Source organism: Brienomyrus brachyistius, chromosome 6 (genome assembly GCF_023856365.1).
Source record: "Brienomyrus brachyistius isolate T26 chromosome 6, BBRACH_0.4, whole genome shotgun sequence".
Taxonomy (NCBI): Eukaryota; Metazoa; Chordata; class Actinopteri; order Osteoglossiformes; family Mormyridae; genus Brienomyrus; species Brienomyrus brachyistius.
The window spans coordinates 9,328,732-9,353,541 of NC_064538.1; the positions used below are offsets into that span (position 1 = coordinate 9,328,732).

A 24,810-nucleotide genomic window follows, 5' to 3' on the forward strand; every position below is an offset into this window, starting at 1 on the left:
ACAATATGCTTAGCTTTAAAAAGATAAATTGCAATGAAAAACTAAACGAATGTATCTTTTTTCATAATAAACAAGACGGGAATATTTTATTTATAATATACAATATTGTTGGTTTCTCAGTTTCTTCCTACTTTGAGTGATTATAAGCAGTCTGTGCCGGTTCTTGCAGGTTTGGTTGCTGTTTGAATTTTTCTTTATTGATTTCCTCAGTAAAATGTCCCATAAACCAAAAAGAATTTGCACCCATTCCTTCTTTCTGCAAATTCCCTATTATCTGTCACCGAATATTTTTATTCAGATCTATGCATGGAACTGCCCCTATTATATGCTGTCTAATGAGTGACCGATTGACCTTCTTTCAAGGTGTGAGCTCGTCTGAGCTTTTTCACACCCACCAACATCCCACTACAAGGGGAAAGTTCACTCTTGATACAGATCTTTATTTCTGAAAGCCAAAAGAGGAAGGGAAAACACATATCTGGTTTTATTATATTACAGGCAGTGCATTTTGCTGACGAAAATAGTCTTTGGGAAATTGCATTGATTTCAGAAATAACGAAACCTTAAAGTAAAAATAGTAACGGAGGAAGAAAAGGAAATTTTCACACTTGCTTATATGAGGAAAGGATGATGCTACTTCTTGTCAGCATTCCCTAAGCTTCACCAAAGGTCAATCTACAGATCTTTGTGGCTGGAGTCTTTAGGAGAGGTGTGTTTATTTACCATGTTCAAATTTTTGATTAATTAACTGGGAAATCCAGAGGTTCCAAAACAGGTGTAGCATCCACCTGTATTCATATCAGCTCAACGTTCTGCTTCTTTGGCCGTTTGCCTGTTAGAGATTCAGCTGCAGTCCAACCAACAGTGTCCATTGGTTCTAGATAGAGTCAAGTGACCACTGTTCAAAGGTGAAAGAATCTACCTCCTGAAACCCCATCTCTGGTTCTGTGTTTGTTTTCACCGTGTTCATGCAGGTTTCTTCCTGTGCTTCAAAAGAAAGAAAAAAAAAGCAATTATGAATTGTATGCATTCGTGTGCTCTGATACATTGCTGTCCAGTCCTGAGTCTTCCCATGTCCTCTGCTTCCTGGGATCTTAGCTCACTGTGGTCTTGTACTGGATAAGTCAGCATACAAGTGGAACTGAAAATATAAATTCTTTATGGCAAATACTATAGTAAAAAATGAACGAAATATTGTGTCGAATTTCTTAATTGACACCATTATTCACTTTACAATTTTACCAATGATATCAATGATAATTTAATCAAGTTGATATTTGGCTGGATAAATTGTTGAGAAATGTTCAGCTCCTAAATGAGAGGTACTAAAGAAAGACACATCCTTAAATTGGAATCACTGGAATATGAACCCATGTGATTAACTCAACATGCTGCCCTAATTGGCAGAGCATAGAGTCATTTAGAAATAGTTACAGAATGTAAGTCTAATTGTACCTGTGAAATGTTGTGAGATCTGGCTGAATTCTTATAGGTTCTATGCTGAGCTTCAGCTCTTCCCCACATTTGGTCCCCATTTCTTGCAATATAACTGTCACTTTTGCTCTTTTCTGTGTATGACATAGCTATGCACTTTTCGGTGTCTGTTGTTTATTGCTTGTTATTTATGAATTTCTGTACTGTTGTTTTCGTACTGGGTGTGGCTGAACGCGTAAACATTCCAGTGCATTTGTTGCACATGGACAATAAAACATCTTGAATCTTGAACTGTATTACGAATGCAATACAAGGGAGGGTGTTGAGCCCTCTGGGCTTCTTGGGAGGGACAGTGGTTATTTTTGTCCGTCAGCTCCAGCTGTGCCGCATTTAGCTCTGTTCATGCAAATTCATGTTTTCTGCCCCAAAAACAATGATACCCACTGGTTCCAGCCCCAGACCGATAAACTCTTCCCCTGTAATTGCATCCCCTACTCAACCCTGAGTGGATCCTGATGGATCAGTGTCCTGGTTATTTTTATTTTTTTCATTTTCTTGTCAGCACATCATTCCCATTTTTCAGGGAGTCCTTCCCTGTTTAATGTTCTCATGCCGGTCCCAGTGTCTCACAGTCCCGTTTGTCATCCAGACCTGAGACACTCCACATCATTATTGCTACTTTACATGACTAAACAGTTTCTGATACTAATTACTCGCTCGATGAATATAGTTCTCACAATCTGAACCAGGAAAGCCGAGTGCCTTGTTTCCCACTTCGGAAGGCATTCGGGACGGATTGCCCTCTACTGGTCCAAACTGCTATTTCAGTCAGTGGGGAACGTTTCAAGCTTCAGAAAGAGACAGGAACTCGACTTGCTGGCTCACCTGAGCGTAGTTTCACACGGTGTCCGTGGTGTCTTGAGAGATGGGTGCCTTAGCTCTCTGCTCTTTTGCGGCTAATAAGTCACAGGCATGAAATCACATGCAGCCATTACGAAACATAAAAATGATAGCAAAGTGGCAAAATACATGCCACAAATAAATAACTCCTATCCAATATCTATTATATTACACATACAACTCACTCACACCTCCCACAAATGTTAATTAGAGCATTCAATTACTATTATATAGGTATATAAAATAAATACAGAAACATATTCCACAGCATTGGGTGGATATATACTCTCATCTATGTGTCAAGTTTCAGCGCATGTCCTGTTCGTACTCAGGCCATATAAAGGCATGAATCTATGCAAAGTTTACACAGCCACTATCTGATTCCCTGGAATAAGTGACTTAAAAATGTTGCCACATGATTGGATACTGACTGTATAGCCAGCTACCAACTTTCCCTGGTGATTTACTAATTTCTCAAGAGAAATCATGAAATCAACTGCAGTGGCACAACTGTCAGCTGGGGCTCTTAGTTTATCAAATTGTAAATTAATTGTTTTCCTTATAATTAATGTATTAATAGCATTAATGGTCATTATTATTCATATCATTTAAACAATGAAGACTTAAGAATATTCTATGTAGTATTAAAATAAATAAAAATAACTTTAGCCAATGATCCCTTTTTTATGCAAGCACTACCCAATACTACATTACACTGTACTATACTATACTTTACTGTACTGTACTGCATAAATATCATGCTGCACCTATATTTGCTGGTGGCTGCCATACTGCCCCCTGCAGGTATAATGACATGTGAATGCTTGACATTTGCCTGGACACAGTGACCGTGTCAAGAAGTAGAATGAATGGGTTCCTGCTTTTCTGGTTCCTGGTTCCCTGTTGCCTATTAGAGGGGTCAGGCACATTACTTGTTACCTGAAGATTTTGGGGCCCATGATAACATATCATACTGAGTCTCCAACCCAGCCCTATCTAATTATATTGCATCTTTTTAGGGCCACTGAACTTGCACCCCCCCCTCCCCCTTCCATTTACGGCACCCCTGGTCAAGACCCCTAATAGTAAAGCACTGGGTTAAAGCAGCAATGTAGGACTGGTAGGTGGACAAATGAGGAATTAACTCACCATCTCTCCCTGCAGCATGCCCTCTCCTCTTCTCCTGGCCATTCTGAGCTGTTGCAGTAGAGGTTGGGTCTCCCACCAGCACTTCCTCTTGCTTTTGTTCTTTACTAACAGCCATCGGTATCTGCGGAGAGCAGCAACAAAAGAACAGAAAACACCTCTCAGTGTGCTTGGCATACATTCTCCATGTTTAACACATTCCCAATGTACAAACCTCATTTCCAAACAAAAATTTAAATATCATATTAATATCATGTAAATAGTAGGGCTGTCTAATGATTTAAAAGACTTAACTAATTAATTGCACATTGTGTTACGAATTAATTGTGATTATTCACAATTAAAAAATGGTTTTTATTCTTAAGACTAAAGCTTGTTATAATTCATTTTAAAGGTAAAATCAATCATGAAATTAATGTAGAATAATCACAAAGGATGGATATTTCAAATGTAACATGAATGACAACAGCACAAACAAATGTCTCTTGCATTCATTTATATGGTCTATATGGTTGCTCCATAATGCATTGCGCAATGATGTTGTTAATTGCATTAATTTATTTTAATGCACTAATTATTTAAAATTAATCACACAATTAACATGTTCATTTTGACAGCCCTAGTTAAAAGTCGACATTGTTAATATGCAGAGTTTTCTAAATTGACTCTTCACTACAGAAAACATACTTGCTGGTTACATGATTCCCGAGTCTCCAGCCCATGTTTCAGTGCCTCCAGAACCACAACTGGCAAAAAAGTAAGAAATACATGTGACTTTAAAAGTTCCCTTAGTAACATATTCATTTGGTGCACTGTACAGTGTATAACAGTGGTATTTACCTGGACGGAGGGAGATAGTGAGAACAGGAACTTTCTTTTTTTCGGCATTTGTCAGTCGCTGGAAATCCAGGTCGTCTTCCTTTTTTATGGAGACCTCATCTTGTTCCTGGAATTAAACCTCTTTGGATGAAAACATGGCTGCATATTTAAAGACATAGTCATCAAGAAACTTGGCGGGAAGCGTCACGTACTTTTCCAGGACTCAGACAACCACCATGAAATATTCACATGTGTTCTAAGGAGTTCTGTAACACGCGTGTCATTATCTTCATGATAATCTAGATCAGAGTTTCTGAGTCCGGTCCTCAGTGGTCTCTAAACAGTTCATGTTTCTACTCCCTCTCAGTTCCCAACAACTGTCTGGGGGCCCCCTGGGATCGGGTTGAGAAACACTGATCTAAAGGGCAAAATGTATATTTCTTTAACCACTTTTTATTCATGTTAGATGCATTTAGATTATTATTTTATTCCTCACTTATTCAGTTGTAGAAATACTGTACATTTATCCTATCTGTCATGAGGGAGTTTGTCAGACCATCTCAGGGCACAACAGACACACAATGCAATCAGCTAATTTCTTACCCATTTTGCAGTGGCGTGACTTAATCAACTAGAACTGTTAGCGAAACCTGCCTCGAAAGTCATGCAAACTCAGTCAGAATCATAATCAAATCCACAATCGGAGACATGAAGCTACAATGCTACTCATCAAGCTACCAATAGGGTACATGGCACATAAATACACAGTGCTATGATATAACCGATCAGCTTTAAGTGTGGGTGTGAGAGTGTTTTCATGGACTGTCAGATCTTTTGAGATTAGGGGTATATGTGTATGACGGCTTCTGTAACTCCTGTATCTGCAGAGGTGGACATTTCAGGTCCAGAAAGTAAAAATCTAAACCAATATTTTGTTTCAACCAACCGGTTGAGCATGAAGACTCACAGTCACAGAGAACTCAACTGATTGGTTGAAACAAAATATTGGTTTAGATTTTTACTTTTTGGACCTGAAATGTCCACCTCTGGTGATCTGGTGCTTACAGAAGCAGGGAGAGATGTATTTAAGTGTGTTTGGGATGTACCTGTGGGTCCCGTCCACTGACATTTTGCCCTTGTCCTGGCTGGGGGCTGGTGGGGACAGACAGGCCTGACGGAGGGGGGCTAGCAGTAGCTGCAGAAGAAGGAGCTGCATGAGGGGATGCCTGAGTGTGTGGGGGCGTTTTTATTTGTGCACTTTTGTTGTTTCCCTCTGGTGTTCCGGTATCTTCCGCTTTGGGAGGAGGACTGGATTTGAGGCCTTTTGGCTCATTGGCAGGCTTAAATCGCCCAGGATCAGAGAGGTCAAGGGGCGTATCCCCGGCAACATCTGCCAAACTGTCCTCTGAGCTCCTTGCTGCTTGACCTGCACCACCCTTCATCTGCGGAGAAGCCGCATTACTGTCTCTTCCTCTGTCTTTCCGCTCCTCAGTGAATGTCTTTCCCTCTCTGTGAGGTACAGTGCATCCAGGAACCAGCCCAGGTGCCCTTCTCTTAAACTGATGGTTGTTTTCTGAGCCCTCTGTCAGGGGCCACTCTTTCTCCACTGGCTTCCTGTTGTTGTCCAGGAAGGTTGTCGGGGGAGCCAGGGCTGCCCATTCCTGGTGGTCTGTGTGGAGCCATGGGAATGAGATGCGGGCTTTCTTGATGGGTCTTGGCCGGTAAAGCACCGGTCCAGGTGAAGGATACATGACAGGCTTCTCGTCCCAGGCTGGGGAAGGAGAAAGTGAGGAAGACGAGGGGGAAGCAGCGGATTGGTGGAGACGCTTAAAGATGAGCAGGGGGGAGGTGGGTGAATGGAGGGATTCCGCAGCTTCTGTGCTGTGCGATCTGGAATGAAAGAGGAGAAGGACAGGGATGAGAAGAGAAGAAAGAGGGAGAGATCAAGAAACCAGAAGCGTGACAGGGAAATACGTAGATGGGGGAAAAGTAGTGCAACGATGTCAACGTGAACATCACTGACCAGCCCTTATAATTTATAAATATATATCTGACATGATCTCCTCTGGCATGTTCTGTCCTATCCCTGTTAGGGACAGCAGATGGCGCTGTTGGTTATCCTGCACCCTCCTTCACTACCTGTCCGGTGTTTCCCAGTTCAGTCATTATCCCCTGTTCATGTTGGCTGTCTCACATCCTGTACTTGCCTGTAGCCCAAATAAAGTTCCCAAATGGGGGTGAATTGCGAAGAGTTATCTTGCTGTCCTCACCCATCGACATAACAATATCAGTAGCGTATTTTTACCTACGATCCTGACCAGGGAAAGTGGTTAGGAGATGAATGGATAGATAGATAGATGAATATGACATTTAAAAAAATCAAATGCTTTATTTTGGGTATTCGGTAAGTTTTTTATATTTCCTCTTTTGCCTCCACATTCATTATTGATTCTGCTTTCACAATCTTCTGTGATCACGTCACCTCCAATGGTATAGAAGATAGTTTGATATTGTTTAGGACACAGATGAATAATTTATTAGGTCTATTTATTGGCAGGGGGGGGGGATACTGGAGGTGGCCAAATGAAGCCTCATGAACCATTTGCTGTATTTTCTGACTCCACTAGATGGTGCTCTTGGTTTGCTTTGGGGAGCACTTTGAGGCTTTTTTTTTGAACAAAATGCACCACCTAATGGGGTTAGAAAGTACAGAGAATGGTTCATGAGGCTTCATCACTAGGGTTACACATGCCCACCCCTCCCACCACCAATTCCTATGCCCCTGGTTACCTCATTCCTAACTTTATTTCCCACATTATTAAACTCTTCTCACCTCTTCCGCTCTATTAAATTGCCCCGGGAAGTAATGGTCTCAGCCCTTCTTCCTGGGGAGATGGGAGAACTGTTAGCCAGGACCTTGCTGGAAACCTGTAAGAAGAGAGATACAAGTGAGGATGGATGCTTTCGCTTTGTCGATAATATGCACACACACACTCTATGACACAGCATGACAGGCGCAAAGGAGGCATAATTCAATCCCACAGCCCTGGCAATGCGGAACAACAGTGCTACACAGAGCAGCTCTGCCACCCGCTATATCATCGTGACCAAATGATATTTATATTTACATCGTAAGTGTCTTGCATATTCCAGTTTTGTGGAAGTCTGTATCCTGGGAGCTTTTCTGCAAAATTCCAGAAAAATAAGTTAATTAAGAAATGGAATAAGATACCTAGGAAAAATTCACATCTATCTATCTATCTATCTATCTATCTATCTATCTATCTATCTATCTATCTATCTATCTATCTATCTATCTATCTATCTATCTATCTGTCTGTCTGTCTGTCTGTCTGTCTGTCTGTCTGTCTGTCAGTCTGTCCATCCATATATGTATCTATCTACAGGTATCTATAATCCAGTCAATAGTCTGGACACACCTGATTTTAATGTATTTGTGTCTGTTTTAGCTATATCATTCGCCCTTTAGGCAATGAAATAATACTTATCAAATATCGCAAACGACCAAGAAAAGCGTTTAGCATCTCAGAATTTTCTCAAAATTTAGACTCTTCAAAATAACCCCCTTTCATGTCCACGACAGCATGGCAGACTCTCGACATTCTTCAGCCAGCTTCTAGATTTTTCCACCTGGAATGCTTCTCCAACAGATCTGAAAGAGTCTCCTTAGGTCCTGGGCATAAATTAGCTACTTTGCTCTTACTCTTCGATCCAACTCATCCCAAATCAGCTGTAGAGGTTTTAGGTCAGGGGATACTGAGGGTCAGGTCACCTGTCGCAGCACTCCATCTCTTTCCTTTTTCACAATATAATACTTACTACATAACCTAAGGTCATTATCTTGTCGAAAAACAAATTATTTTCAGTGGGCGTGCCCAGACTTTTGATTGGCCCTTTATATAAAACTAGTTAGGAAGATTGCTGATTAGTTGATCAGCTGTGTCTCACCCTCAGCAGTGAGGGAGCCGTGACAGTCAGCACTGCTCTTTGCAGTGGGAAGCCCCGATGTGCAGCCGCTCGTTGGAGACTGCTTGCAGCTCTTCATGGCTGTTGTGGCAGGATCCGGTGACTCGCCAACCTCTGTGGCGGGACCTTGGGAGCTGTGACCATTCTGGCCCCTCAAACCAAAAGTACGCAGAGCATTTACTTTCGATGCCCACCAACGTCATCACTGGCTCTGTGCCGTTCATTAGCAGGCACTCCTCCCAGTGCTTCGGTGTGATTAAAGAGAACATAGATGAGACTCACTCGATCTTGCCTCGCAGGGCCTTCACTTCTTCCTGCAGCCTCTTATTCTCCTTTCTTAATGTACTCATTTCACTTGCTGTGAAAAAACACAAAGTTGCACTGAAGGTTACATCTCAAATACTGGAGTAGATTTGGCATAAGGCAGGAGCAGGATTGCTTGTCATCCCTACATGCGTGTATGACACCCAGTTCCTGGAACGTCAGTTAAAGGCGGGCTTTCTGAGAACATAGATCCCATCCCCAACCTCCTGACTTTATTACTAAACCCTTCCGGAATGTTGTGGGTCAATTTGAGCCATTTCAGTTTTCATTTTAACAGTTCATTCAGTCTAACAAGATTTTCAGTAAAAATGCAACTATTGTTTGTTCATGGAAGTAACTTGACGATGTAGTGTTTTGGAATGTCTAATACAGCGATTCCCAACCCACAAGTTCTGAATTGGTCATGAGACAGAGTTGGAAATGGAAGCATTTTAAAACCAGCAAGCTTCTATGCTGATCCACGATCAGATTTCCCAGTCACAATCCTAGAATTAACCTATATAAATGGATCTTGGGTCTAAAAATGCTTAGCGCAAAACTAATGAACACTCAACCAATCCAAGATGCCAAACCACAGGTGCTTAATTTAAAATTCACTGGCCCATCCAATCAGATTTGTGCAATAGGCATTGATTGGCATAAATTGTGGAGACCACTGTGTGCTTGATCATTGTGTGAATTTAAACCTATGCTAGACATAAGGTTGCAACTGAGTTGGCATGGTAAAAATTGAGTCACGGTGCAAAAAAGGTTGAGAACTACTGCTCTAATATACTTTATATGCGAAGGTGATGTTGTGGGTCATTCTGAATCATTCATCCATCCATTTTCCAAACTGCTTATCCTACTGTGTCGCGGGGGGTCCGGAGCCTATCCTGGAGGCAATTGGCATGAGGCAGGGAGCAACCCAGGATGGGGGGCCAGCCCATCGCAGGGCACATTCACACATCATTCACTCACACATGCACACCTACGGGCAATGTAGCAACTCCAATTAGCCTCAGCATGTTTTTGGACTGTACCGCAGTACCCAGAGGAAACCCCACGACGACATGGGGAGAACATGCAAACTCCACACACATGTGACCCCGGCGGAGACTCGAACCCAGGTCCCAGAGGTGTAAAGCAACAGTGCTAACCACTGCACCACCATGCCACCCCCCATTCTGAATCACTTCAAATGATCCAAATCATCTTATTGTTCGTTCATTATAATTGTTCTTGCTCTTAATAATTTCTGTCCCTTCAGGTCATACCTGTTTAACAAGTGCAGCATCAACCCTTGATGCAATGCCTTGCAAAATCTAGCTATGCGTTTATCATGCAAAGCTTTGCTAAAAAAAACTTGTAGAAGAGTACCTTCGAATTACGGAGGATCGGATGCAGACGGAGAGAAATATTAGTAAAGCCTTGAAATAATATAGTATTGCAATATCATTACGTTTGTGCTGCGACGTTTGAGGAAAAATAAAATGGCGTTCCTCAGTAACCTCTGCTAGATACTAGCTGATCTGTGAGAGTTGAAGGTCATAAGAAGAACAAGAATGTCTTTGTGATAAGAAACCACATTCCATGCTGGACTGCAATTCCACAACAGTAACATTTCAACAGGGTGACATCTACTATCACATGACATACAATTAGTCTCGATGTTTGCCTCAACATTTTTGATGTACCTCCATGTAATTGCATCTATTTTGTAGAGTTTTAAAATTGTGGCACCTATGTTGTCATCCAGGTAACATTCAGTATCAGTGCTGAAAACAACCTACAGAATATGCAGTACAACCCCCTATCAACACAGAGAAACCAAAATCACATAAAAAAAAAATGCTGAAATCGAGTATGCAAAATGCAGGTACATTCTACTCATTGTTCAGAAAGGAATCAACAAGTAAAACGGTCATTTTATCGGCTCAAATGTTTTGGGGATCATCTAAAGCTAATTGATCAGTTTTATGCAAATTAGGTAATGATTGCTTCCAAATGAAGAAACCTCTTCAGTTATAGAATGTTTGATAAATTTCTCAAGATAGCTGATTTATAAGCAATCATTTGCATCATTAAAATGATTTAGTCCCCTTTTTTCGGTCACAACCCCAAATATGAGTCATAACCCTAGCAATATGCTGAATAATAAAGCAAAACGTAAAGATCCATTCACAGTAAGGAAAACATCAGTTACAGGCCACCTAGCATTCTCAACTGTTGGTCGGTTTTAGCCAATTACCCACCCACATTTCTGAAACAGTAGATAATTGTTCCCCAATGCTTGAAGAGTGTACGACTTGCCCTCCAATCAATGAAAGTACACTACAACAATGTGAGCCCACTGTAACCCTCAAAAGATTAGTGCAGGATGAACGGCGAGTGACAGGTATGGTTACAGGAAGTACCCATGACAGTGATGTGTTGGAGGCTCTGAATCTGTGAGCTCTCGTACTCTTGCTGCTTCCGCTTGGCTACATCCTGTGTGACTGTGCACCGGTCACACAGACCTGCTCGTAGTCTAGGGAAGGAACAGCAGAGACCAAACACAGAGGTCAAGATGGGTCACATGGAACAAAAGGCTTGCACGACTTGATACATGAAGTGATTAACGGCACGTCGCTATTGATTGCGACTGAATTCATGGTTATAAATTGTCATTATCAGAAATACACACACCTATTCTCCAGTTGCTTAATGTTTTCAGTTAGGACCCTCTGTTGCTCTCGTAACTGTTGGTTCTTGTTGAACAGTTCTTCCATCCGTTTTGTATCGCTGCTTAGGGGCACAGCACTGGTAATTATTTTCATCTTCCTTGCCAGGCCCCATCCATGCATATTACCAAAATATTACATATTACAGCAATGGGTATTAGCTTGAATTGTAAATCATGACATCAACTCTCACCAGCATTTCTGATTGGTCAGCTCCAACACTCTTTCCTGCCATCCTAGAGAAAAGGAAATAATTTCATTTTATTATTATTTTTTTATATCTCAGTTTTAATTTTTGTTAATGTAGTATAGTAGTTTTTGAATATTTGTACATATATCTGTTATTCTGTGGTATGCCAACCTCGTGTTACTTTAAATTATTGCTGTTATTATGTTATTATATATTTGATTACATATATATAGCCATCTGACTGAAAGTTTTGATGCTTTATGAATCGGCAAAAATGCAGCAAACAGGCTTAACAGAGCACTTCAGGTGCTACGCCTCGGTGCGGAGCAATGGTGTCATGTGTCACTCACCTTCAAGCTCTCTCTCATGAAGAACCTTTAGCCTGTGCAGAAGCTCATTAAAGTTCTCCTGAGTCATGTCCGAGTGCTCCTCTATGGCTACCAGGGCGCCAAGACCATCTCCTCAGACTGGCACAAGGCAGGCAGAAGAGTCTGTGGAATACAGGAGTATTCTGGTGGCATTAGTGCGTGCTAATCACTGGATAAACGTTTCAGATATTGAGAATGACTGAAACTGGCTTTACAAGATTTTCAAGGTAGGTGCCTTGGGCATAACTTATTTGCGTGTGTGTGTGTGTGTGTGTGTGTGTGCATGTGGGTATTAAGCTCCGGGAATGAGCAGACTTTCAAACTCTCAATCTCTTCCCACACCGCATGAATTTACACATATGCGGAACACAAAACAAGAAACAAAACATACTATTATACGATACTACAGTCATTTCACCAGATGCAGCACAGAGGGTGCTGATTTATGCATACAATTTAATATTTTTGTGACTAGACCTAATTCATAGGTGGCATGGCTTAGTCACCTGACTTGCCATTGAAGAATAAGACATAAATCACATAGTTATGGCACACCTTCTGTAAATCTTTGCACAATGCTTTATGGCAGCCATTACAGCAATGCCATGAGTCCAGATTAATAACACAGCAACCTGCTGAAAGCACTTCTGTAACAAGAAACCACAAGAAACTCTAAGAATGGTGATCAATGTAGAAAACAAAACTATTTGTATGCAATGTGGGGCTTCTCAGTTATGAACATGGTCATGTATCACAAGGTTCATGGTGTCAATGGGATCAGGCCACCAAGCATTTTTATGTGAGCTGTTCTCTTCCAGCAAGTTGGGATATGTTAGCAGTCTGTAGCAGGAGAGCAGAGCAAGAGATGGCATGTCTGTGCCCTAACCCACTCCTGTTCTTCAGCCTTCCAGCTCGTCTAGCAACCCGAGGCCTGACTGACAGACTGTAGACAGTTAGGCAGCCGGTTAGAACAGGTTACAACATCCGATGGAAGGAGCTGTGGATGGATCCGTGATCAGGTGGCTGAATCAGAGGAACTGTAGTCGTGGATTTACATTATTTTTTGATTTATCCAGCTCTGTCACTGGAGAGAAGTGTAGGTATCTTTAGAGAACAAGGACAGCAGCATTTTACTAGCACTCCCATTCACCAGGGGACAAGTAACCAGATACTGACAAGGCTCGCTCAGGGGAAAAGTTATAAAGACACGGAACTATGGCCCCGTGATGTGTCAGACATTGTGGATATTGGGGGACACCCACCCCCCCCCCCCCCTCCGATGTTCACAATAAATTACAGAAAGACCCTTTAAAGCAGCAGTGGGCTTCTCCCCCACCCTAAACATCCTTTTTCGAAAGGAGAACCTCAACACAAATGCAATTCTTGGAGAAGATATCAGGTCTTTCACATGTCATTGATGTCTGGGGAGTGTTGCCATTGAGGTTTGTGCTGTTCTTATGATAAATACTTGCAGGAATAGTACAAAAGCCACACAAAGCTAAACTTTGACACACAGATTACCAAAGGAATCGGAATTCATACTTCCGGTTGCACAGGCAGCTCAGGTATCAGTATAACAGGAAAATAATAAAAACAGGCATTGCTAATCTGATGCAAGATATTCATTAACCCATACAAACTAGGATAACCAAATAATGCAGGAGGCATGCTGGTACGGCACAGATTGGCTATTTAAAAATTTAGGTGAAACATCCCTGTCATTCGTTATCCGGTCGTCAATTGAAGTCCAAGATGACTTCTTCCATGATGCGTTTGGAAGTGCTGAGTTGGGGAGAATAAAGTATACGTGCCAGGTATCCTAACATGAGTGTGGGAAAACAAGCTGAAACAAACTAGTCACATGAAGAGCGCACTGTCACAACATGCCTGCAGTTCTCCGTGAGGCTTCACGGTGCACAAAAAAATATCAATCATGGAACTCCAAGATCAAGCTCATGTCACAGGTCACTTTCACTGCAGCCTGCCCCTGTGCTCTGTGTGGGACCCTAGACAGCTCATCCACCCAGCTGGGGGCTAGGGCAGCCCAAATGAGATCTGCCAATATGGTTACCTGTTCTGGACTATACAAAGCTCCCTGTGCATTGAAAAAGTGTAAAAACATTCTGTTAAGAAACCATCAAGTATGTCAACACAGAGTACTGAAAAGCAATAGGGCTAAATGGACATTAGGGAGACAACTGGTTAATGACAGGGTCACTAAGGACATGTCCTCCATCTTCTGTCATTCTGGTGTATCATAACTCCATGTAGATGTCACCTTCGAATTGGTAACATCTTAACTATGAACTTCATGCAATTTCTTTGCCTTAAAAACGTTACGGTTAACAAGTTAATTTTAAAGTTGCAGATCATTAACTTCCCCCTTCTACAGATGAATCAGTTATTCACTGTTCACCTCCTCCTGGCTCATCACCCCATCTGAAAAGCCCTCCCCTCCATAGATCCAGTGCTGGACGGTACAAGGTATCGAGGACAGCGCACTTACCGAGCTCGAATGTGGGGTCTGTCGCCTTCTGGGCTCCTGCAAATCCACAGCTCCTTTAGCTTCAGGGCGGAAGTCAAGAGAAAGACGGACGCTAGGTATAGCGAGAGAGAGAAAGAGAGAGAGAGGTGAAAAAGGGAAGCAACCCACACCCTCTGTCCCACCTAACTTGTGGTGAAACTGGTTGGAGCAGCGATCCCTTCCAAAGCACATAAACATGTGGTTCTGGCTGGGCACCCTTTTCACTACCCTGGCTTTTCCAGTTCTGCAGAAATCTAACAAGACTGGACTAACCAGATCTGCCAGCACTGGAGGGAAGAAGGAAGAGAATAAAAACACAACTCAAACAGATGGAGTCCTCATATCGTCCTTGATGAAATGCTAATAGAGAGACAAAGCAAGCGTTACCTGCATTGTATTCTGTGCTGTACGTCTGTCCTTCCTTCACCCCTTCTCTGTATGAGCCAACCTTAGACTGGGCAGCAGGAACAAAAATTTATGAACATTCAAATAAAAAATACTTCTTTTTACAGATACATTTTTTTCTGTAAGGTATGATGAACATAATACTACTGATAATTTAGAAAATTTATTAAAATGCCCCCGCGACCCAGCAGGATAAGCGGTTTGGAAAATGAATGGATGGATGGATTAAAATGCGCAGTTCTGATTTTGCTAAAACATTGTCAGACAATAGTGTAGCGTTTCATACTGAAAACAAGTCTATAGGCTATAATTTGCATGTACAATTATTAAATGTGTCATAATCACACAACATATCTGTCCAGATGTGTCCATGCATTGCAGTAAGCGCAGTGAGTTCCTGGTGTGTAATGCACTGGAGCATCCTGTCACGCCCTCTCTCAGCTGCAAATGATTGTAGAAGCTGGGCCGGCACTGGAGGAATGTTATGCACGAAGGAAGCATTTCACCCAAAGCATCATTTGACTAAACAGATCCTTGGGCCTTTACTTGAGCCTCAACCCTGACCAGCAGTAAGGGTCCTGGAGGGGAATAGCATGTAATGGGGAAATCGCAAAATCAAGCATAAAATCCCATGGCTATTACAATGTTTTTACAGCCATTCGTAAGGTGTAACTGATATCTACCGAGAAACCCTGACTAACTTAAACCCTTGGTGGCTTCGTCCTACGTCGTTCTACGGCAGTGGTACTAATTAAAAGACATAAAGACCATTGCAACGTGTGTCACATATCCATCCAGCCACGCCCAGTAAATTCCTGCTCCACTTCCCATGAATACTATATATGCTGGTAGTTCATCAGCTGGATGCACAGAATAAAGCACCAAGTTTCACTAAGTGCTTGTTCCATGATTGTGATTTATGTGTAAGATTCGTGCTTGGTTTTCTGGTCTTTTTTTAAATTATTATTATTATTTTTGGGGGTGGCATGGTGGTGCAGTGGTTAGCACTGTTGCCTCACACCTCTGGAACCTGGGTTCGAGTCTCAAGGTTGTTCCCTGCCTCGTACCCATTTCTTCCAGGATAGACTCTGGACCCGCCCGACCCAGTAGGATAAGCGGTTTGGAAAATGGATGGATTATTATTATTATAGTGTTTAGGATTTGGTTATTTGCTTTGTATACCTGTTGTCAACCTCTGCCCATATCTGTACAGTATGTGTCTTTGTCTGGATGTACTGTATGTTTTTCGTATACTATATGTACAAAAGTACGGGGACACACTATTTAATCATTGAATTCAGGTGTTTCATTCGGACCCATTGCCACAGATTTATGAAATCTAGTCAAAAAGTCAGGTTTATAAACATTTGTGAAACGATGTCCTACTGTCATAGGATGTCACCTTTGTGAAATTTCTTCCTTGCTAGTTATTCCATGGTCAATTGTAAGTGGTATTATTACAAAGTGGAAACATGTAGGAACAACAGAAAATAAGCAACTAAGTGGCAAACCATGTAAAGTAACAGAGTGGGGTTGCCAAGTACAAAGGCACATAGTGCGTAAAAATTGCCAGTGTTCTGTTGACCTGATAACTGAAGAGTTCCAAACTTCCTCTGGCATTAACCCCAGCAGAAAACTGTGTGCTGTTAGCTTCATGGAATGGGCTTCCATGGCCAAGCAGTTGCATGCAGCCCGCATGCAACCAAGTGCAATGCCATGCATCAGATGGACTGGTGCAAACCAAGCCTTCACTTGACTCTGAAGTTGTGGAAACGTGCTCTGTGGAGTGATAACTCACACTTCTGATGGATGAGTTTGGGTTTGGTGGATCCCAGAACATTACCTGAAGTGTGCCAACTGTAAAATTTGGTGGAGAAGGGATAATGGCATGAGGATGTTTTTCAGGGGTTGGCTTAGGCTCTTTAGTTTTAGTGAAGGGAACTCTTAATGCTCCAGCACACAGACATTTTGGACAATTCCATGCTTCCAACTTTGTGGGAACAGTTCGGGAAAGGGCATTTTCTGTTCCAGCATGACTGTGCCCCAGTGAAGAAAGCAAGGTGCATAACGACATGGTTGGGTGAGCTTGGTGTGGAAGAACATGACTGGTCCACATAGAACCCTGACCTCAACCCCATCAAACACAATTGGGATGAACTAGACTGGAGATTGCAAGCCATGCCTTCACATCCAATCAGGACCTGATCTCACAAATACTCTTCTAGACGAATGAGCAAAAAAAATCCAAAATCTTGTGGAAAGTCTTCCCAGAAGAGTGGCAGCAGAGTTATAGCTGCAAAGGGGGGGACCAACTCCTTATTGATGTCTATGGCTTTAGAATGGAATGTCATGAAATTTCCTGTAAGTGTAATGGCTAGCAGTGGTTTGCACCAGCTAAGCGCAAGTTCGATCTTAGCCTCCAATGGACGTAAACTGCCCCTACGTTCCAGTTTACACACTATTAAAAATAATTGGATGTGCCAAAAAAATAGTTTTATTTTTACACTACCTAAAAGTTTTAAAGATATATCGATATATTTTCCTACAAATAATGTATACTGATAGAGTTTATGTTGCCAAAGTTTGCCATAAAGTTGTCCTCCTGTAGCGAGTTTTGACAGATATATCTCCTGATCTGTTAATGCTACCTTACCAAAAAATGCTTCCGTCATTTTTGTGGACTGAAACTGAAAGCAGATGGTCCTAGAAATAATAAATAAGTAACAAATTTAAAAAACATGAACTAATGTAATGTAAACTGGCATTGCGACAGCCTGAAATACCTTATTAGACTGTTTTATTAGTGTTAGGACTACAGGTAGCACATCGATAGACCGAAATACTTTATCAGAGCATCCTACCATCGTAAAATACTTGGGTAGCCAATTTCAATGGACTAAAATACTTCATAAGGATGTGCTGTCATAAATATGTGAGCAATACTGACATATTATATACCCTTCAGAACTCATGTCAGGTAATATGACATACATCTGATGGTGAAGTCTGATAAATGTATTTAGTAAAATATTTCAAATATCTCTCTCCCTCTTCAAACACAACCTGCCCCTCCCCCTTGCTCACAAGTCCTGCATGCAGTGACAAAATCAAGAAAGACACTGACAGGAGGAAAGCTAACGAAGAGGAGTTCATTAGTAAAATAATATATGCGGGTAGTTTATTTTTGAGCTATTTTTTCATGCACATGTACAGCTGTCTGTTAAAAGTGTCTGTGTGACATTGGGGTCATTTGGCTCTGACTTGGAGCTGTCTGTTTGTTATCGTGGAAAAAATATCGAGATATATATCATATATCACCATTAAGCTAAAAAATATCGTGATATGATTTTTGGTCCATATAGCCCAGTCCAACTGGCAAGCTAAAGAAATACGTCACCCAGTCATTGTTTCGCGTGAATCCTGTTTGTATTCACTGACTTTGTATTCACAGAACCACTGCCAAGCACCTGAAGTAAACATCTGTCCAACATCGCTACAAATTTGATAAACATAGTACTGTTATAACAGACCTTAGCTGATCCGTATGGATCCCCCCCTATGTAAACCGTGAGTTAACTGCGAAGTTTAACCATAATAGTGTGAAAGTTTTATTGCTGTAGTCATTTATCATGTATGTATACTGGGACAAGGATTAAATGACGTAGTCGAGCTATGACTGTAGCTTGAGTTAGCTGTGCATGTAAACGTACAGGCTAAGGAAGGCTATGGAAGTATGGCAGGGAACAACCCAGGCTGGGGCACCAACCCATCGCAGGGCACACTGACACACCATCCATTCACACATGCACAGCTATGGGCAATTTGATATCTCCAGTTAACCTCAGTGTGTTTTTGGATCACGTGGGGAAACCAGAGCGCCTGGAGGAAACCCCCTGGCAACACATGGAGAACATTCCACTCATGGAACCCAGAGGTGTGATGCAACAGTGCTAACCACTCCACCACCGTGCCACCTTTAACTGAAAACCTATTTATTCTCACTGCCTTGGTTAATGTGTACGATGAATTATCTATTTTTTTAGATGTAGTTTTATTGTATTTTTGTAAATGCCTGTACTGAAACCACTATTTCCTTTCTGTACAGCACTTTCAGTAGCTACTGCTGTTTTACAAATGCTTTATAAATAAATTTGATTTGTTAAATTATTTTCCTTCCTTGATGAGCTTTACAGGTGTCTGCTGGTTGCTGAAGGAAGACAGAACGCTGGGCTCAATGCCCCACATTATATAGTTATAGGGGACAATGTCCCATTCCATCATTTGTCTGCAGTCATAGTGGTTTAGGGCTCATCCAAGCATGTCCAATGTATTCCTTCCTTCATATTCACCATTCCTCAGTCCTATTGAGGAGTTTTTTTTTTCCCACTGGGGATGGCCACTTCTTTACAACTGAATGCTGCTGTTGGACGCTATATGAATGAAGCTTGTAGCATAATCACAGAGTCTGACTGCCAGGGCTGAGTCTGAAGCATTTCCAAAATACTCTACGAAAACATGGTCCAATATCGAGGGCAAGATTGATCAGGAAGAGTAGTAGATTTTGATTGATTTGATTCATTTCGCCGTGTTGGGTTATCTCAGTGTACTCATGTTTAGTCAGTGATGTTTATGGTGGATTACAATAAATATAACAAACGCTGGACTTAAATGCCCATAATGGGTTTTTCTCTGCCCCAGTGAGATGATTGGTTAGCGTCTTGTGTGTAAATATCCAGTGAATGCTTGTATGTGTTACTGTTGTAATGCTTCATGTAACTGTTTGAGCGGATAATAAATTTTTTGCAGCATGTATTTATGCTCACGATTGGAGTATTGAGTTTGTCATTGAAAAAAAATTAGTCTTGTGAAATTACTCGTAGTGGTTTTGCAGGTTTTGTTGATTGATGAGAGAATGTAGTTTACTGTTTCTGCCGCTGTGGTAAAGCAAGGGAGGAACTGTAATTGAAAATGGAATTTCCAAAAATCTTTTCTACCCCCCCCCCCCCCCCCCCGGTAAATGGTGTGGTGACAAGTTGTAGTTCTTGTAAAGAAAGCTAATGGGTGAGTATCGTAGAGGAGAGGCTGTGTTAGACAGACAGTGATGTCAGGTAGGCACTGGATTTGCACAGACCACAGGGTCATGCCTATGACTTTGACTTTTGAAGGGTACCAGTTCCATTTGCCAAAATTTGCACGAGTACATTGCAATACTTCTCTTCATCTACTCCATTTTGAGCTCTATAGCTTGGGGGGGGGGCATGGAGTCACAGCACAGGGTTAGCCCCTGGAGCTGGTAGTTAAGAGCCTTGCTCAAGGGTTCACAGACTGTTCTGCTGAGACCAGGGGTCTAACCAATGACTTTCTGATCACAGTCACAGGGACTTAGCCCTGACTTAGACTGAGCCACTCAGCACCACAAGGAGAGTGGTTGTTGCTACTCAGTTTGGTTGGTAGGGATATGTGCTATGGGGCATTATACGTGATATTTAAAAAACAGATAAAGCACACATCTCCAGATTACTAGTGACTGCTTTTTCCCCTCTAAGTCTTTCATTGCTCTCCATCTCTTATCTCCCAACTGTCTCTTTTTCCCCACAGTTCCCTTTAGAAGTTACCAGACCTGGCAGAAGTATTATTATCTATTCTGCAGATGCTTTTATCCAAAGTGATATACAGTCAATCCCTAGACTAATTGCAGTTAATAGCCTGGCTCAAGGGCCCAAAACTGAAATCACACTGCTGACTCTGGGATTTTAACCAGCAACCTTTTGGCACAGGCACAGCTTCGTAAGCTGATGAGCCACACATTGCTCCATATGTAAAGCATTGCCATGCACTACCCCCTAAGGTAAGGGCTGCATCAAGGAGTCAAATATACCACCTGTAAAGAAACACTGCACACTGTTCACTGGCTACTTGAACAGTAGCTGGGAATCTGCCAAATCTAGAAAACTCTGTCTGTACTCTAAATATTTAATTGTTTGTATGACGGTCAGGAGAGTGAATGATGAGCGGATGTTGTCTCTAGTTTTGTATCCTTATTAACTTGTCTTTTACTTCATCAGAAATTGCATGGTACTCAAATGTTTGCGCTTCTGTATCCATAAAGGGTGACATGACAATAAAGAATTTTGAAGCTGACTGATGCTGTCCTCTAGTGGACAATTAGTCTTCTTGCGATTTGATATAAAACCCAGCCCTGTTGCATCAGTACAGGTCGTCATACAAACAGATCGTTGGAATTCATTAACCGTCTGTCATCTGATGATTTCAGGTCATGTGAAACGGGAAGAACAAGACTGTGTGACAAAGATGTGTGAGAAGGAGACAATTAGGCAAAGGCTTTAGAAATGGCCCTACAATTAACCTGGAGGTGGGGCTTGAAAATATTACTTAGCTAATGTTTATTGCTAAGACAAGGTCTTTTGCGTGACATCATTTCAATGACCAGCATATGTAAGGTGCATAACAGTGATGTGCTGAATGGCTGGATGAGGGAGTGATTCTGCTAGTCAGCTCCTGATCTCTTCCCCACACCTTCCCTGGGCCCACCGGACCCTCAGTCCCTTTCACTGACAGGACCTGGATTCTATCCTCCTTCCCCTGGGGCCCCCCACCCCCCACTGCACAGATAAGACTTCAAAGGCCTCCTGAGATTTACATTACACCACCAAGAGCCTTTAAAAAATATTGCCGCGTAAATGTTTATGCAATATTATGGATGACATGCACAGGAGGTAGAACGCAGCCTCTCTTAACAAGACATGGATGGGAGATTAAAAGGTTACCAGTGAACTCATCAGAGGCTCTCTTGTTATTTTAAAAGGCAAATTTGCTGGAATGTTTATGGCTTCTAAATCAGAGTTCTTTAGCTGGGGTTACTGGTGTCTGGTGATCTTTATATAAGAGATTTACCAATATTTAACAACATTTAAGCCGAGCCAAGTGCAGGGGCTGCTGTGTGCCTGGAGGTTTGCTACTAGTTGATATGGGAAAAGAAGTCAAAGCTCCAAATGACTGTGGGCAACAGAGTGTAGAATTTCGGAGCAGCAGTGATCATTCAGATTCCCTGTTTGTAATAAAGCATTTAAATGACAGACAGGATATAGAGTGTGCTCTTCGTGGAACACTTTTTGATTTTTCCTGCATTTATTAGGAGCCTGAAACAATCTGGGAATTTTATCCTTTCTGAGGACAAATTTTACTGTTTATTTTCTTTTGTTTTTATTATTGCAATCGTCACTACAAAGAGGAAGGAAATCAATGATGTGACAAAGGTCTCGCCATGTTGATATCTCTATTGTTTCTGTTTTTGGATGAAGTCTCTACTGCAGCCTTACTTGATCTCCACCCTGTCTGCTTGGGGGCATACTCTGACAGTACATGGATGTAAAAAAATAAAAAATAAAAAATAAAAAAGATGACCACTAGGGGGCACTAGACATTGTAATAAATACAGAATCGGAGCCTTTCATTTACCCATGGTAAAGCCTTTGTTATGTCATTCATGTAATCAGGCTAAAAAAAAGTCTGATTTTTTTTTTTTACCCAAAAAGAACCCAAAAAGTAGAGTATCCTGCTGTGACAGAGGACCAGTTACTGAGACCAACGCTAAATGAAATAATTTGCAAGATTAGGGCATGGCTGTTGCTGCTTTCATCGTGTTCACCTTTTGAAATGAAAGCCAGGCTTAAGTGCAGTGTCATGAATGCAGTATGTAAGGCGCAGTTAATACACAGTGTCCTGGTAGCACAGAAACTAGACATCGACACTGGTGCTCTCCAGTCGCCCTGACAGTGAAAAATGTCCAGGCCCACCCAGGAGGATGAATAAGCTGGTCACGTCAAACAACATAGAGCAGCGATTAACAATTAATCCTCCTCGACGGAGAAACAGTGGTGGAAGATTTAAAGAAACCAGCATGCAGAGGCAGAGAAGAGGCAGAAGCCAGAGTAAAGCATAAGGAGAATGCAGAGGATGCAATAGGGGGACGGTCCACAGAAATACTTCTTACATTCTCCATGCACTGTGATTATACACAACAGAATTGTACCACAAAGTAAAATCTCCCATGATGTCAAGGTCAAATGTTCATTTTAGATTTGTGGGCATTGTGGGTTTCTTGAGCTAAATGAGAGCTCATCCAACTCATTGGTGAGTGAATGACACTCATACTCACTAATCTGACTGTCATTTAAAAGCCAGCTGCGCTGAAGGCTGGAGAAGAGGATTTGAGAACATATTAAACTATTAACCTGAAGACTTGGACAGAAGATAAAAGGTTTTGAGGGGATGCCATATGCTTGTTCGACTCTGATTAAACCTAATAACTATAGCACAGCTATCTGTAAAAACATTAAGGGAGGCAGACTGAAAGCTAAGAAACTTTTCGCTGTCAGTCTCTGGCTCCTACTATTCAAATATCTGCTGAAACAGAGATCACTTACTAAACTTCTGTGCTTAAACAAGATGTACTGAAATATTTAGCGATTTTTACTGAAAACCTCGACTCTAAAGGGGAAATTCAACAGATATATGGACAGCAACACAACATTTAACGAATCATAAAATTCAATGGCAAAATGTTTTTGGCTGATGGCGTACACTGGCCTTAACAGTTCATGGCTGGTAGCATGGCTAAGACCTTTAGAGCACATCATGTAGAAGACAGTAATAGAAGCACATGCCTTTGTGATACTTCTTTGATTCTACTGGACAAGAAAGATATTGTATAACAACTTATAGCACCACTTCTAAGATTGTCCTGTATCCATAACTCACCCCCTCAACCCTTGCATCAGTGTTTACGTATGTTGAAGGGCTACTTCAATATGCCCAGTTCACACGCCTCCGTTTCCACTTGAAAGCCATTAACACCTTGAGTGTTTCTATCAATCATTCCCACTGACAGAATATGCCGGCAGTGGGCATGTGACACAAGGTAGCAGGTGAACGGCTTAGCTTCTTCACCCCCTCAAAAACTAACCAGCTATGCACAAATCAGCGAGGAACCTTGAGTCATCTGTGAGCAGACATTTCTCGGGGTGAAGGTTCTGCTGGTCTGGCTGTGACAGACTGGCCATGGTTCCGCGCATGACAGCACGTTCTAGCATCACCGCACTCTGATTTATCTGACTGCCTGAGGAATGTATTTCTGGGACTTCAGTGTTTTTTGTTGATTTTATTTTTTTTTTAGTTTTTGTTCAGGGAAACTTCCTGTCTGTGCCACGCTGCTTCCTGTCTCTGACCACGGAACAGGATGCCCGCCGACTTCCTGTCTCCATGGGAGAGCTGATAAACTTGCGGCAACGCCAACTCAGGGTACTGCAATTCCTGAGGCACAGCGAAGTTCTGTCTGTGACCCGTTACAGCAGAAGGAGTCAGGCGGCAGGTTTAGGCACAACGGGGTTCTGTGTGTGACCCATTACAGCAGTAGGAGTCAGGCGGCAGGTTTAGGCACAACCGGGTTCTGTGTGTGACCCCTTACAGCAGTAGGAGACAGGCGGCAGGTTTAGGCACAGCGAGGTTCTGTGTGTGACCCGTTACAGCAGTAGGAGACAGGCGGCAGGATTAGGCACAGCGAGGTTCTGTGTGTGACCCGTTACAGCACTAGGAGTCAGGCGGCAGGTTTAGGCACAGCGAGGTTCTGTGTGTGACCCGTTACAGCAGTAGGAGTCAGGTGGCAGGATTAGGCACAGCGAGGTTCTGTGTGTGACCCGTTACAGCAGTAGAAGACAGGCGGCTGGTTTAGGCACAGCGAGGTTCTGTGTGTGACCCATTACAGCAGTAGGAGACAGGCGACAGGTTCACAGTTCTGCCTCTGCCCCAGTAGCAGCTGAAATTGTGCATCTGGATTTCAAAATAAGTTATAATTTGTCAACTCAAAACTCCACAGATAGCAATAGAGAGAGAGTGTAATAATGGAACAGCATGAATGACAGCTGAAATGAAAGCAATGAAAAGCCACTTAGTGAAGGACGAAACTCAATGGATGCGAGGTTTGTAAAGCAG

The 24,810-nt window shown here is 42.1% G+C and overlaps 1 protein-coding gene across 3 annotated transcripts; it reads right to left on the minus strand.

Moving 5' to 3' along the window:
* Positions 1 to 419: 419 nt before the first annotated feature.
* Positions 420 to 14,493, minus strand: LOC125745023 (RBBP8 N-terminal-like protein). Of its 3 annotated transcripts, none has more exons than XM_049017404.1 (15): positions 14,377 to 14,493; positions 11,853 to 11,993; positions 11,506 to 11,548; positions 11,278 to 11,376; positions 11,007 to 11,119; positions 8,569 to 8,644; positions 8,269 to 8,438; positions 7,428 to 7,483; positions 7,133 to 7,227; positions 5,406 to 6,189; positions 4,321 to 4,426; positions 4,168 to 4,226; positions 3,484 to 3,604; positions 2,320 to 2,390; positions 420 to 982 (listed from the first exon to the last, which is right to left on the minus strand). In XM_049017404.1, the coding sequence occupies exons 2-14, from the start codon at positions 11,917 to 11,919 to the stop codon at positions 2,332 to 2,334; spliced, it is 1,848 nt and encodes a 615-aa protein (XP_048873361.1). In that variant the 5' UTR covers positions 11,920 to 11,993; positions 14,377 to 14,493; the 3' UTR covers positions 420 to 982; positions 2,320 to 2,331. The 3 variants fall into 3 exon arrangements, with proteins under 3 accessions (XP_048873361.1, XP_048873360.1, XP_048873362.1); XM_049017403.1 differs by having other exon boundaries at positions 420 to 987; XM_049017405.1 differs by having other exon boundaries at positions 420 to 987; positions 11,278 to 11,373; positions 14,377 to 14,492.
* Between the last annotated feature and the right edge of the window lie 10,317 nt (positions 14,494 to 24,810).